Genomic DNA, 13,338 nt, shown 5'->3' with positions numbered 1-13,338 from the left:
GAGAGAGAGAGAGAGAGAGAGAGAGAGAGAGAGAGAGAGAGAGAGAGAGAGAGCAAAAACCCTTTAACTTCCAAAGTAGAAGCTGTGGAATGGGACCTAAACACCTACTTGGATAATTGTCCTAGGTGATGTAAATTCAACTCCTCTGCAGCCCTTTTATGGGTAAAAAGACAAGGCCCCAAGTCGTCACCACAGGGCTCTCTGAATTGGGGATTCATTCTGGTGTTTTCGGTGGAGCCCCAAGGTCTTTAGAGGCCTCTGCTATATTATTTTTAGGAGGGTGAGTGGCAGATGCTCTGCTTTCCCGGGGGTTTTCTGTGTCCAGGAGACGTGACCTTTCCTCGAGGTTCCCTCCCCACAGGAAACGCCCGGCCCTTCTTCAAAGAGCAGGTCTCAAGTGTCAGCCGCTCCTCCGCAGAGGCACCTCCAGGAGTGCACACCCACCAGTGCGCTGGTCCCTCCTCTCCCACTAGCCCTTCCCAGGAAACCAGGGGAGGAGCATCCCTCAGGTCACGCCTCCACGACGCCCGCCTCGAGTGTTCCCGGAAGCTGATGTCCTGCCCTAGTGGAGCTGATTGGCTGGTTGCAGTCTTGGGCTTTGCGCGGGGATTTCTGGAATTGTTTTGGGCTGAGTTTGCATAAAAGAGCATGGCTGGGCCGTGTCTTCTCCTGCGCGAACTGCAGGGCCCCCTGAACCCCAGTAAAGACGAGGAAGAGGAGGACTGTGCGCAGGAGGATGAGGAGGATCAGGATTCGGAGTTTGTGGACGCCGAGGAGCTCTGCAGTGGCGGCATCAAGGCGGGCAGCCTCCCTGGGCGCCTCCGCGGTGAGCGACCGGCAGCTGGGTCGGGTTTACAGGGTTCTTTCGTTTTTCACTGCTCCATGCCCGGCGCCAATCGCGGTTGTCAGGTAGACCTGTGGCATGGCTGCTTCGCCGTACTTAACATGAAGTAGTAACAGTGATAATGGCAGTGACTCGGAGCACATACTATGTTAAGCTTGCCTTTTACGTATATGCTATCAGTTAATGTTAACAGTTGTTGGAGGTATTTCTACAGTCGAGGAAATAGATATGGTGCCCATATCTCCACTCAGAAACAGAATTTTTATTTTTCCGAGACAGGATTTATCTGTAGCTTTGGAGCCTGTCCCGGAACTCGGAACTCGCTTGGTAGACCAGGCTGGCCTTGAACTCACAGAGATCCGCCTACCTCTGCCCCCCTAGGGCTGGGATTAAAGGCGTGCGCCACCACTACCCGGCTTTTTTTGTTTCCTTTGTTTTTCAAGACTTGGTTTCTCTGTGTAACTGCCCTGTCTGTCCCAGAACTCACTCTGTAGAACACGCTGGCCTCGAACTCACTGAGATTCACCTGCCTCTGTCTCCCAAGTGCTGGGATTAAAGGTGGGAGCTACCACCACCCGACTCAGAATCTTTTAATTATTATACTGGTCTGCTTGACCCAAAGACGGAGCTGTTCTTTAGTAACTGTGAGAAAACTCACAGCTGTGCATGCACACAAACACACTTACATTTCTATACATACACTTTCCAGCACATGTACACACACATATCTGTACATACATTTACACATACATATACACAATACACACTTACACCACATACATACACACATATCCACACATACATATACATACACTCATACATATACATCTACTCACATTTACAAATACACATATACATACAGCACAATGCACATATACATGCATACATACATACACACATACATACACATATACACATAAACACTCATACACATACATGCACACATGTATATATACACATTTACACATATACACAATACACATACAGACACACATGTCCATATATTTACACACGCATGTATATGCATACATATGTACCCATATACACACACACAAACACACGCACACACATTCATACACACTCACCCACATTCATATACACGCATGTCCATACATTCACACACATACATTCATACACATACATACACCATACATACACACATATACATACGCACACTATATTTGCATGAACTAGTGCAATAATAGCTGCTGATCATGTGTGGCTGCTGAAACATAGCTAGTGCGATCGAGGAGTCGGATTTTAAGTATTACTGAATCTGAATTTAAATGAAAAGGGTTGCATGTTGATAGAAGTGCCACTGGCTATCCTGGTTAAGCGCTTGGTCCTGGGACACCCCAGGGAGAGCAGATGATGATGTTGCCGTCTCCGTGGAAACACCACTCGTGAGTGAGGCAGCATTTTCTAATCACAGAAGTACCCACACTCAGTATGTAGAAGGAATACCAGACAGCACTTGGAGAAGTGGTAGGCTTGGGGTTCAGAGCAGGTTTGCTGAAGAAGTGAGCTGAACTGAGCTCTCTGGTGAAGGTAGGGACTGCCCACGAGAGGCAAGCACAGCTGAGGGATCTGAGCCACTCCTCAGAGGGAGGTGCCATGGCCAGTTCTTAGAGACCCACATAAAGGCCGGGAGCGGCTGAGGCGGTGGTGGTAGGTAGACGGGATTTAGAAGAACAAAGTTATGGCTTGCCCTGCGCTTGCTTCCAGAATGCATAGTTGGAGCCGTGTCCTGTTGTAGACAGGGAGTCAGAGAAACGGACCGCTGGAATGAAGTGTTGGAGGCAGCAGGAAGATGTCTGTATGGGGCGCTGCCTGTGTGGATGTGTGAGGGGATTAGAGAGAGGGAGAAAGTGGGGGAACCATTGCCAATTTCGTGTTATCTTCTCCCTTCCTTTAGTTTCTATTCCTGATGAAAATACTGGACAGAAATGTACCGTGTCCGGACGCTTCCCGCTCACAGGTTCCTGGTGGCGAGTGAAGGTTCGGGTTGTAAAACCTCCGCGATCCAAGATCTACCAAGCTCAAGGGTTTCCATTCTACTATCTGCAGCCTGATATGTCACCTCCAGGCCAAAAACACATCTGTTCGCTTTTTCTTAAAGATTGTGCCTATGAACGCAGAGATGATTTTATAAAATGGATAGAGAAAGTGTCAAGCTTTAAAAATCTAAACTTTGAAAATCTGAGGGAAACATTAAGAAATTTCGACAGACAAACGGGACAGAAAAACAAGAAACAGTCTACACAGAATGAGCAGGATGCGGTGAGATTGCCTGTGGAGAAATCATGTAAGTATGACTTTTATTAGTGAATTTTTGCCTTCCAGACATTGACTGACTGAAAGTGCTGCAGCTGCTGGTTCCTGGCGGATCTTGCATGGCACAAACTGAGGCTCTTGGAGCAGAAAATCTCCATAATATGAAATGCTCTATAATACAAAGCTTTCTGCGCACGGGCATGATACGATAGGTAACGTTTCTCATTCATATACATGAACTCTGATCATCCACAACATTAGTAAAGTATTTTTACAGTATTATTTCTAGCCTATGTGTTTAAGATGCATATGAATAAGTGGGTTCTATATTTAGGCTTGGATTCCATCCCCAAGCTTTCGTATAGGTAAATATTCTAGATTATGGAAAAAAAAATCTCCAAATATTTCTCCGAAGCACTTCAGATACAAAATTCTGAAAGTCTACCTCCAGCCTGCAGGCTGTATGTGGGCAGGGAGGCTGTGAACGTGGCCCATGGTGACTTAGTGACCTTTCTTAAGACGGGAGGTTTATTTATTTGTTTATATCTGTAGCTCAGTTATTGGTTTTCAGTTGTGACCTTCTTAGGTGACAGTGTGTTGCAGTGTCTAAAGTTTGGCCATGCCTGTGTCCTCTTTGAAGTCAGTTTGATGAAAACATTATATTACATTTGGTGGACTGCCAGGATTCTATTTGGTGATCTACAGGTTTCTGGAGATCCCATCTCGAGATTGTGGTTCTGTTTCTTGACTTCTGAGTTTATGCAGAGTACTGAGTCAATAAGATCAAACTCAGCTGTTACTCTTTCTAAGAAGACTAAAGAGAAAGGAAAGCTTTGGAATAATCTGTTTTAAAAATATTTCAATTCTAAATGACTTAAAGTAGCTTTACACCGTGGTTTTCTCTGGACATCCATAGACAGAAGGCTTTTCCTTTCTTGGTGAAAGCAGATGAGTTTTGCATCACACCAAAATGGCTCGGAGGACAGAAGAACCCTGGTTACAATTGGGAAAGTAGCGGTAAAGGTTAATGAAGAAATGGCTTATTTTTGTGCTTAGTTTTAATTTTACCCTAATAGGATGCATCAGAGGATTTTAAAAATGATTATATTGCAAACAAAAGACTAAGAAGCATTAAGTATATAATAAAGGACAGAAAGTTTGGTGTTGATAACAAAGAAACCATCTTGTTAAGAAGAGTTCTATTAACCTTCGTAGTGATTCAGCTAAATTGAGTAGTCTTTCTGATTTAGGTGTCTTCAGCTGGTTGTGGAAAGAGAAAACTCTCCCGGTTCTTCTTTCTGGTCTCACTGCTATGTTTTGCCTTGTTCTTCCTTGATCCCCTGCAGTCCCGTTTGTAAGTGTAATGACAGCTTTGCAGTTCCCAAAAGTCATGGAGTTCCTTCCAACGCTTTTTCCTCGACACTTCAGAAGGCTTATCAGCTCAAGTTCTGCAGAAGTGTTACAAAAGATTGACGACATCTTGGGTACTGAGCCATGGAAGCTTGGGTTCCGTAGAGTAAGTAAGACATTTGTTCAGCATTTAGTAATCTTGTGTAAGGTAGAGTTCTTCCACTGTGGCCATGTTTGAATTTCTTTCTACTGGGAATATATGTGGATTTAGTGTTGGGTTTTTCTCCTTGGGTGTCATAAGTCTACTTATGTCTAATAAATGTCTTAGTTCTATAATTCTGACACAACTGTGCAGTTAATAAATAATGAAGTCAATTGATTAATAAACAGAAACCAACATAGCGAAATGTATGGCATTCAGATCATCACTATTGATTTAATCATGCAATGTGTTATGATATAACGTACTTTTCTGTCACTCAGTTGTCATTTGTGTCAGTCTCATCGAAGACAAATGTCCTTTGGGCTTTATTGAGTCCATTTACTCTGCAGTTCAATCTCCCATTTCCCAGTGTGACTATTGAAGACTTATATATCCCCAGGGCACATCCCACTGTTAGCTGCTTGTTAATTGGCCCAATAACACCCTTAACAAGTCCATATTTATTCTTATTGTTAGAGAAGAAGAGTTGAAAATGGCGCTTGAAGGCCTGGATGGTGTTAGAATTAAATGTGATTCTTAAATCTTTGTAGCTATGACACAGTTTTCCAAAGGAAAACACAGCTGAATAAGTTTAACGATCTCCAGTAGGAGAATTAAAGAGATCACTGCCTCCCAAGCCAGCATGAAAGTAGAGCTGTTCTTTGATGGCCTTCTCCAGAAAGCCCTTAGACTTAGCGGCATTCATCGGGGCTCAGGTCTCTCCTCCCCTTCATGTTAGTATCTAGAAGTCTTAAGTGTATCCAGTCTCTTTTTGGTGGGAAGAGTCCTATCTGGGGAATTTAAGCATAACTTAGCTTACTCCAGTGTGCTAATCTTTCCTTCCTCGAAGGACACCAATCTTAGGCGCTGCAGGCCTATTCTGAGAGTCTCGTTACTGTTATGGCATTATTTGAAAGGCACCATCTCCAGCTGTGTCGCTTTCTGGGATAGTGGGGCAGTGTTTGCCTTGTGAGGGAATGCTAGGAATGGAGGCCTCAGAAGGGCGGAGCTGAGAGATCCCATGGTGAAGTGCCCCTTTTGCAGTATTTGGGAAGAATTACTGTTAGACAAGAATTATTGGTAGACACATGGAAAACCGAGCAAGCCAAGAAAATGAGGCAACTGTTCATGTCCCGATATGTGCAGAGGCCCCTACAAAAGTGCTGTCAATGCAGAAAGCCTCTCCTCTGGGAATCATACTTACATATTACATGATAAACACTGACTTAATTGGACTGATTAACTAGATGTGTGCTACAACTTTTTTCACAGATAAGAAGCCTGTATCAAGGTGATGGCACAAGCTCTTATAAAGCCTTTCCATTGTAGAAATTTAATTTTTTTGTGGTTTTTTTGAGACAGGGTTTCTTTGTAGCTTTGGAGCCTGTCCTGGAACTAGCTCTTGTAGACCAGGCTGGCCTCAGACTCACAGAGATCCACCTGCCTTTGCCTCCCTAGTGCTGGGATTAAAGGTGAGTGATACCACCTCCCGGCTTCTTAAAGGGTTTTTTAAAAGTCAAAAAGAAAGGTCAGTGGTACGTACAACGTGGAAGTCAATTCTGGAAGAAGAAAGTGTTAGTGATGTTGTCTTTAGGAGACTTGGGATTCCTGTGTGTGTATATGTGTGTGTAGCATTGCTTGACATTGAAAATGGTGATTTGAAAATTATAACTGCTTAACTAAAAAAGTTAAAAAAGACACGAATGTATGTATGTAACCTTTTCTTCAAACTTTGTGGAAATACTTATTTCTAGAGCTTGAAAAGGCTTAAGCCAACACAGTTTCAGCTGTAGTTATTATAGCTATCACTATGTATACCTTGTATGAGGCATCGTGAGCTGTTTCCCTAAAGGTAACCTACCGGGAGATGAAGCTCTTGAGCTGCGAGGCCAGCTGGACCGCGTTCAGTCAGTGTCCCTCCCTGCTGCAGCTCATGACTGCGCTGCACAAGAATGCATTGGTCATATATTCTAAGCTGAAGCAAATATGTAGAGAGGACGGGCACACGTGTGTTGAAGTAAAAGACTTGACTTTGGCTGTGTCAGACTACATGCCTTTCCAGGAAGCATGCGATTCTCTGGAGTTCATGAAGAACCTGGATGTGGTGACCTATGAGAAAGACTGTGTCTTTCTTTCCGAACTGTACCAGGCCGAGCAAGGCATTGCCTCCTCCATCTGCGAGCTGATGAACAGACCCCAGTGGCGTTTGCAAGTGGACGTGAAGCACGTCCTGGCGTCAATTTGCAACAGCAAGGCCAAAGATTCAGAAAGCAAGGAGGCCTTGGAAGAAGGTGAACCGGAAGAGGCGGGGTTAGAGCAGAGCGAGAGTCTTTCAGCCCCGAAGGACAGTGGTGACTGTGTTAGGAATGATGGCAGACCTGAAATGAACACAGAAATAAACGATGTGCCACTGGATCAAGATCAGGTGGCCGCCCTGGAAATGATTTGTGCCAACGCTGTGACCGTCCTCAGCGGGAAGGGAGGCTGCGGGAAGACCACCATTGTTAGCCATCTTTTCAAGCACGTGGAGCAGTTGGAAGAGAGAGAAGTGTGGCAAGCTTGCAAAGATTTTGAGGAAGACAGGGATGCCTCAGAAGAATGGCTTGCCTTTCCTAAGCAGAGTCCAGCAGCGGAGGACAAGGCTGTAGAAGTTTTGCTCACGGCGCCTACTGGGAAAGCGGCTGGTTTATTGAGGCAGAGAACTGATCTTCCGGCTTACACACTGTATCAGGTAAAACCTTTGACGTCTTTGTGTGTAGATAAAACATTTCCCTGATAGCATCTTTGCTTATTTAGAGGTAATCAGCTTGTAAGGTTTCTTTTTCTTTTTCCTTCCACTGTGTTATACTGCTGTAACTTGTGCTGGAGACGAAATTCAGGGTCTTGTATCAGCCAGGCAAGCTCTTTACTACTGACTCCCATTCCCAGACTCAAGAGTTTGTAAGCCCCTCTCCCACGGGGGTTTTTACATTTTATTTGTTAGTACAGTATCCCCCTGCCTCATCCACCCTCTCGCATCCTCTCCTTCCACCATATCAGGCCCCAGGAGCCTTGCCTTTGCTGCCTGGGTCCTTTAGACTTAGCTAAGCAAAGAGTTTCCCCCACTGCTTGGACTGTCCTCAAGGTCCCAAAGCCGAGGTTTACATCACTGATTTCAGCTGGGCTATAGCCAACCTCTTCCCTGCTGTCCCCTGAGCCTCCCCCAGCTCCTGTTTGGTGAGTAAATGCCTCAGATATTTAAGCACCATCTTGGGTAAGTCCAGCCAGGCCAGTTTCTCCTTCGCTATATTTCCTCTAAGCCGTGTCTCAAGCTGCTGCTTCCTGGACGTGAACGGACTCGGCCCTTCTGTGACAGTTGCCGACACACCTCTCCGTGACTTCGTGTGGATCAGCTCAGCCATGATCAGGGTGAAATCCTATTGAGAAGGAGGTGCTTGGTGGTTTCAGGCTCTTTTTCTGGCTGTCTGCCCTCTCTCTTACCACCTAGATAGACATAAGGTTGTCAAGTTAAACCGCACACTATTGTGAACGACGTCATGCCATCTGACTTTATTTCAGCCAGTCCTGCTGGAGACGGTCACCTTCCTGCAAGGTATCCATGCTGAATAGGCTACCTGCCCGATTGTCACTTGATGGCCATTTCTGTCATCAGACCATCTTTCGAAGTCCCCCACTGCTCACCTACAGGGTTCGATACTCTGAACGATTCTCCCATGGCTAATAGGGTTGACTGTTTCTGTTAAATGTCTCCTGGGCCCTTATTGTAGAGTAGCTGACCATTTAGAGCAGGCCTGTCTGTAAACTTCCCAGTTTGCAGTGAGAGTGGACAGAAGCTCTGAAGGAAAAGCGGGAGACTGCGTGCTTCATTGGGAAATCCTTGTCATGAACAAATGCCAGTGGAATCATAGTGTATACCTAGTGATGTAGTTTAACTCCCCGCGCCTGGATTTCTCATGAGGACTGGTTACGCACATGTCCCTGCTTCCTGGAGTGCTGGCGATGGAAGGAAAAGTCCCCTGTTATAGAATGAGAGTTCCATGGAGCTGAGCACCCTGTTCTCCACTCTACTTCTTTATCTCTTCCGGCTAGCCGATAGTCACCTTCCAGGGATTTGAGATGATTTCATACGGTTGCAAGAATGAATGCTTTACTTGGTGAGAGTGTAAAATGTTGAAGGGCAGAGTTCCTAACTGTCATGTTATGTGTGTTATGAAGAACTCTAAAGCGCTTTGGAGGCTCAGGTGAGAAGGGTGTTTTATTTAGGGCAAAGCTCTCCGGATGCACTGGGGAGGGTGCCCATAGTATCTAGGGGGTTTGGCATGACTTACTGATTGGAATGTAATTTATGTATTGTAGAACGATTGAAATAAACCTGAGGACAGGGAGTTTGAGCTTTAACAGGTATTTTCCATTATCTTATTAAATCATTTACACTTTAAAAATAATCATATGATAAATACTGTTAGCTGAATTGTTCTTATTGGTGCTTTCACTGTGCTTTTATAGTGTGGTGGTCAGAAGTTTGGAATACTTGAAAGGGATTTAGTAAAGAGAAAAAGGATTGGAATATTTCAGAAAGTGAAAAGAAATAGAGAAATTTCTCCATGTAGAACAATGGGAGATGTTTTTTTTTCTTTCTTTTTTTTTTTGGTTTTTCGAGACAGGGTTTCTCTGTAGCTTTGGAGCCTGTCCTGGAACTAGCTCTTGTAGACCAGGCTGGTCTCGAACTCACAGAGATCCACCTGCCTCTGCCTCCCGAGTGCTGGGATTAAAGGTGTGTGCCACCACCGCCCGGCCCTTGTTTTTGTGTTTCTTTCTTTTTTCTTTTCTTTTCTGTTTTTTTACTTTGCAAGAGAAACTGTGATTGAAACTTATTTATTAAGTTAAACCCTAGGCTCACTGGGAAACTATTTTTTTAAAACTGTTTGATCCTTATACAGTTTGAATTTTTTTTTAAATTCTGCTTTTTGTTCATTCATATCTTTATATGATATGTTCTGCCCATTTGCCTTCTCCTTATGTTTTATCCCCCTCACCTGTCTGTCACAGAAGCTTTGTTTTTGAAACCACATGCTTGCTAATTTCTTACCTGATTTTTTTATATGTATACTTTACTTACAGGTCAATTATAGCTTCTATTATTGGAAGAAATTTAAGGCGGACAAGCCATGGAAATTCTCTACAGTTCGCGTTCTGGTTGTGGACGAAGGAAGTTTGGTGTCTGTCGGAATCTTCAAATCAGTTTTGAAGTTACTATGTGAGCACGCCAAACTTTCTAAACTGATCATCCTTGGTAAGTTAAAACACCGCGAGAGTCTCCACGTTCAGAGTGTGCTGTGTCGTGGATGCCATTCCAGGCTTCAGCCTGTTGGTGGTGGCAAGTGTTTTTCACAGCCCATTCCACAGCTATGGGTTAGTAAGGCTGCCTGCTGTCCTTCCCAGCCTGGGCAGGTCTTCTACCCAGTGTCCCAGCCAGCGAGGATGAATGAGTACCGCTGCGATAAGTTATTACTCATTGCTTGAGTAATTGCTGTTAAAATAGTAAAAATGTCAGAGTCAGACTAAATCAGGATATAGATCATTTGGAAATAATAAAAAGTCTGAGTTATAGACCACTTTACAGTAATTTTATGTTTCTAAGCTAATAATTCAAATTAGGCTTCGCCAGCCTCCTAATCGGATGAGATTTAGTTAGATTCTGTAGAGGTTTAGTGATCAGTCGATTCTCTGGCTTAATTGTAATGAGCTTGTATAGAAATACTATTTATTTTCCGTATTTGGGGATGTTTGATAAGCAGACGATTCTGTTAAATCTTTAGCATTCTCCCAGTTATCAGTCTATTTTTTCTTTTCTCTAGAATTTGCCTTTTTGTATCACACTCTGATCTTCAGTAATTTAAAGCATTGTCATTTGGCGGCTAGGGTTTGTCTGTTTTCACATCAATTCGGCTTATGCATTTTCTGTTTAGTAGGCTTGTCTTATGCAGTGAGCCATGGCTTCCCCAGGTTCTGTGTCACGATGAGCCAGACTGAATCAGTGAGCACCTACAAGATGTCTGGGGTCGGATTTTTAAACATATTCTAATGTATATTTTCTTAGTGGTTTTCCTGAGTCACAGTTAGAAAGAAGATCAGTTAAAAATTTGTCACCTTATTGTATATTCACACAGAATTTTATGTCCTATACAACTCAGTTGTATTTGAATGAAATACTTGTATTGAGAACTTACTTTTAATTTCGTATATTGCATTTTTATCAATCAGTCCTCCATTCTTTCTCCTAATCCTCTCAGGATATTTAATATTCTTAAATAATTTTAGCTAACGACTTCACAGACTTTTTTCTACGTCACAAGAAGTCTACAATCATACTCTCAACTGGTAGGATAAAAATAATCTCCACATTGTAGAATCCTAGTTAAATCTGATCATCTTTATGCCCCTTCCTTTCTGCAGGTGACATTAGACAGTTACCCAGCATCGAGCCTGGCAACATGCTGCAGGACGTTTTTGAGACTCTTAGGTCAAGAGGGTGTGCCATTGAGTTAAAGACAAACCACAGGACAGAGTCCCAGCTGATTGTGGACAATGCCACCAGGTATGAGCTAATAAGTTCCGGAATTTTGTCTCTGCTGTATTAGCAATAAAGTGTTTGTTTGTTTAAAGCCCTTGAATCAGAATGATTTAGTACAATGCTTTATTGTGTCCTTTTAGTAAACCTGTTCTGTTCCTTTACCATAGCCTGTTGGCACAGTTAGAAAACCAAAGTCAGGGCTGGAGAGATGGCTCAGTGGTTAAGAGCATTGCCTGCTCTTCCAAAGGTCCTGAGTTCAATTCCTGACAACTACATGGTGGCTCACAACCATCTGTAATGAGGTCTGGTGCCCTCTTCTGGCCAGCAGACATACATACAGGCAGAATATTGTATATATATAACAAATAAATAAATAAATTTAAAAAAGAAAACCAAAGTCAGTGTCTTTCATTACTGGCCCAGCATAAACTATGGTTAGCATTTAGGAATGGATATATTTCTTGACTTTAGAAGTACATATGTCTGGTTCTTTGTATCTGTGGGTTCTATATCTATGTGTGCAACTCAACAGAGATTAAAATATTTGAAAACATTGCACGTGCATTGACCATGTACAGATTCTTCGCTGTGTGATCTCCCTGTCGTGATCATTTACATGGCCTTAGGTATCATAAATCATCCAGAGATGATCTAAAATAAACCGGTAGTTTTATTGTACATTATATGAGACTACCATGCCATTTTCCCTTCAATAATTTATTTAGTTTTATTTTATGTGCATTGGTGTTTTGCCTGCATGTATGTCTCTGTGTGTGAGGGTGTCAGATCCTGGAGTTACAGACAGTTGTTAGCTGCCATGTGGGTGCTGGTAACTGAACCCAGGCTGTCTGGAAGAGCAGTCAGTGCTCTTAACCACTGAGCCATCTCTCCAGTCCCCTACCATGCCATTTTATATATGGGCTTGGCATCCACTTATCATCAGAAGATTCTGAAAGGCAATACACAGGGATGGCTGTATGGGAATTAAAGTTGTGTTAAGCCTAGAATCTGGACCTATGCCCAAGGCAACAGACACTTGGAAATGAGTCTTAAATTCAAAGGAGAATTGGAAAAGAAATTTCTGATAATTTCTGTGGGAGAAAAAGCCCAAAGCAGAAAAAGCAAATGTAGGTTTTAACTCTGAGATGAGCCCTGGAGGCCCGCAAGACATGTACCCCTCAGTGGAAAGACGTTCTCTTCCCCAGTGTTTCTATAGAAGCTTTTCAGGTTCCTCTCAGGGCTCGGGTGTTTGCTTTCTCCATATTCAGTATGGTAGAGAATCAGGATTATTACTGTTCTGTGACTTTTAAGAAGATGTTAAAATCTCTAGGGGTAATGGGACCATGGAATACTAAGAGATGGTTTTGTTTACTGGGTCAAATTTTATCTTTAACTTTTTACTGTTTTATAAATTCTATGTGTACATTTGCTTGGTTGTATGTCACCAGGACCTTGAACATATCAAAACATTCTTTCGGAGTAGAATGATGGGAACAGTAGGAATTGGTAGGGATAAGCTAGTTATTGCAGACTTCTGTCAAAACACTAAGAATAATTGGATATTTAGTATTCTTTTTCTATACCTTTTTTTTTTTCTTTTTTGCTTCTACCTAAAGGCTACCTCAGTCTTGTTAAATCCTTTTAAAGTCTGTCAAACGTTCAGGAGACTAATCAGTTAGAATTTGACTTTCTCTGGACTTGGGTGCTCTTCTTAGCATCCCGTTCCGTGTTCTTTTCTTCAAGCCGTGGCTATGCCACCGCTTTTAATTTCATTACATCCTCCAGTATCACTGACCTATGGGTCTCTATGACATACCAGGGGACATGTGTTACAGGTCCTGGGCCACAAGCCAAGCAGGAAGTCCATGTTGATTGCTGGAAACATGGCCAGCAAGAACAGCCAACTCCTTCCAGGTTGTTTCAACACTTCCTGGGCGTGGCTGAAGGTGGCACAGAAGGGCATCTCACCTCCACACCTCTGTCTTCCTGGGCATGGCTAAAGACACAGAAGGACAAGAAGGAAACTGTCACCTCCACACCTCTGTCTTCCTGGGCATGGCTGAGGGTGGCACAGAAGGGCATCTCACCTCCACA

General features: G+C 43.3%; 1 protein-coding gene across 1 annotated transcript in view; it reads left to right on the top strand.

Annotated features, from left to right (window-relative positions):
* Nucleotides 1-648: 648 nt before the first annotated feature.
* Helb (DNA helicase B) overlaps nucleotides 649-13,338 on the top strand; it is a 29,608-nt gene continuing 16,918 nt past the window's right edge. Inside the window, exons 1-6 of the mRNA XM_005357933.3 lie at nucleotides 649-826; nucleotides 2,760-3,149; nucleotides 4,465-4,634; nucleotides 6,523-7,401; nucleotides 9,792-9,963; nucleotides 11,127-11,268. Coding sequence (XP_005357990.1) covers nucleotides 649-826; nucleotides 2,760-3,149; nucleotides 4,465-4,634; nucleotides 6,523-7,401; nucleotides 9,792-9,963; nucleotides 11,127-11,268 — 1,931 coding nt within the window. The remainder of the gene's footprint in view (nucleotides 827-2,759; nucleotides 3,150-4,464; nucleotides 4,635-6,522; nucleotides 7,402-9,791; nucleotides 9,964-11,126; nucleotides 11,269-13,338) is intronic.

This window comes from Microtus ochrogaster, chromosome 24 (genome assembly GCF_000317375.1).
Source record: "Microtus ochrogaster isolate Prairie Vole_2 chromosome 24, MicOch1.0, whole genome shotgun sequence".
NCBI lineage: Eukaryota > Metazoa > Chordata > Mammalia > Rodentia > Cricetidae > Microtus > Microtus ochrogaster.
The sequence above is the reverse complement of the archived record's forward strand: the minus strand, read 5'-3'. Positions and strand labels throughout refer to the sequence as shown.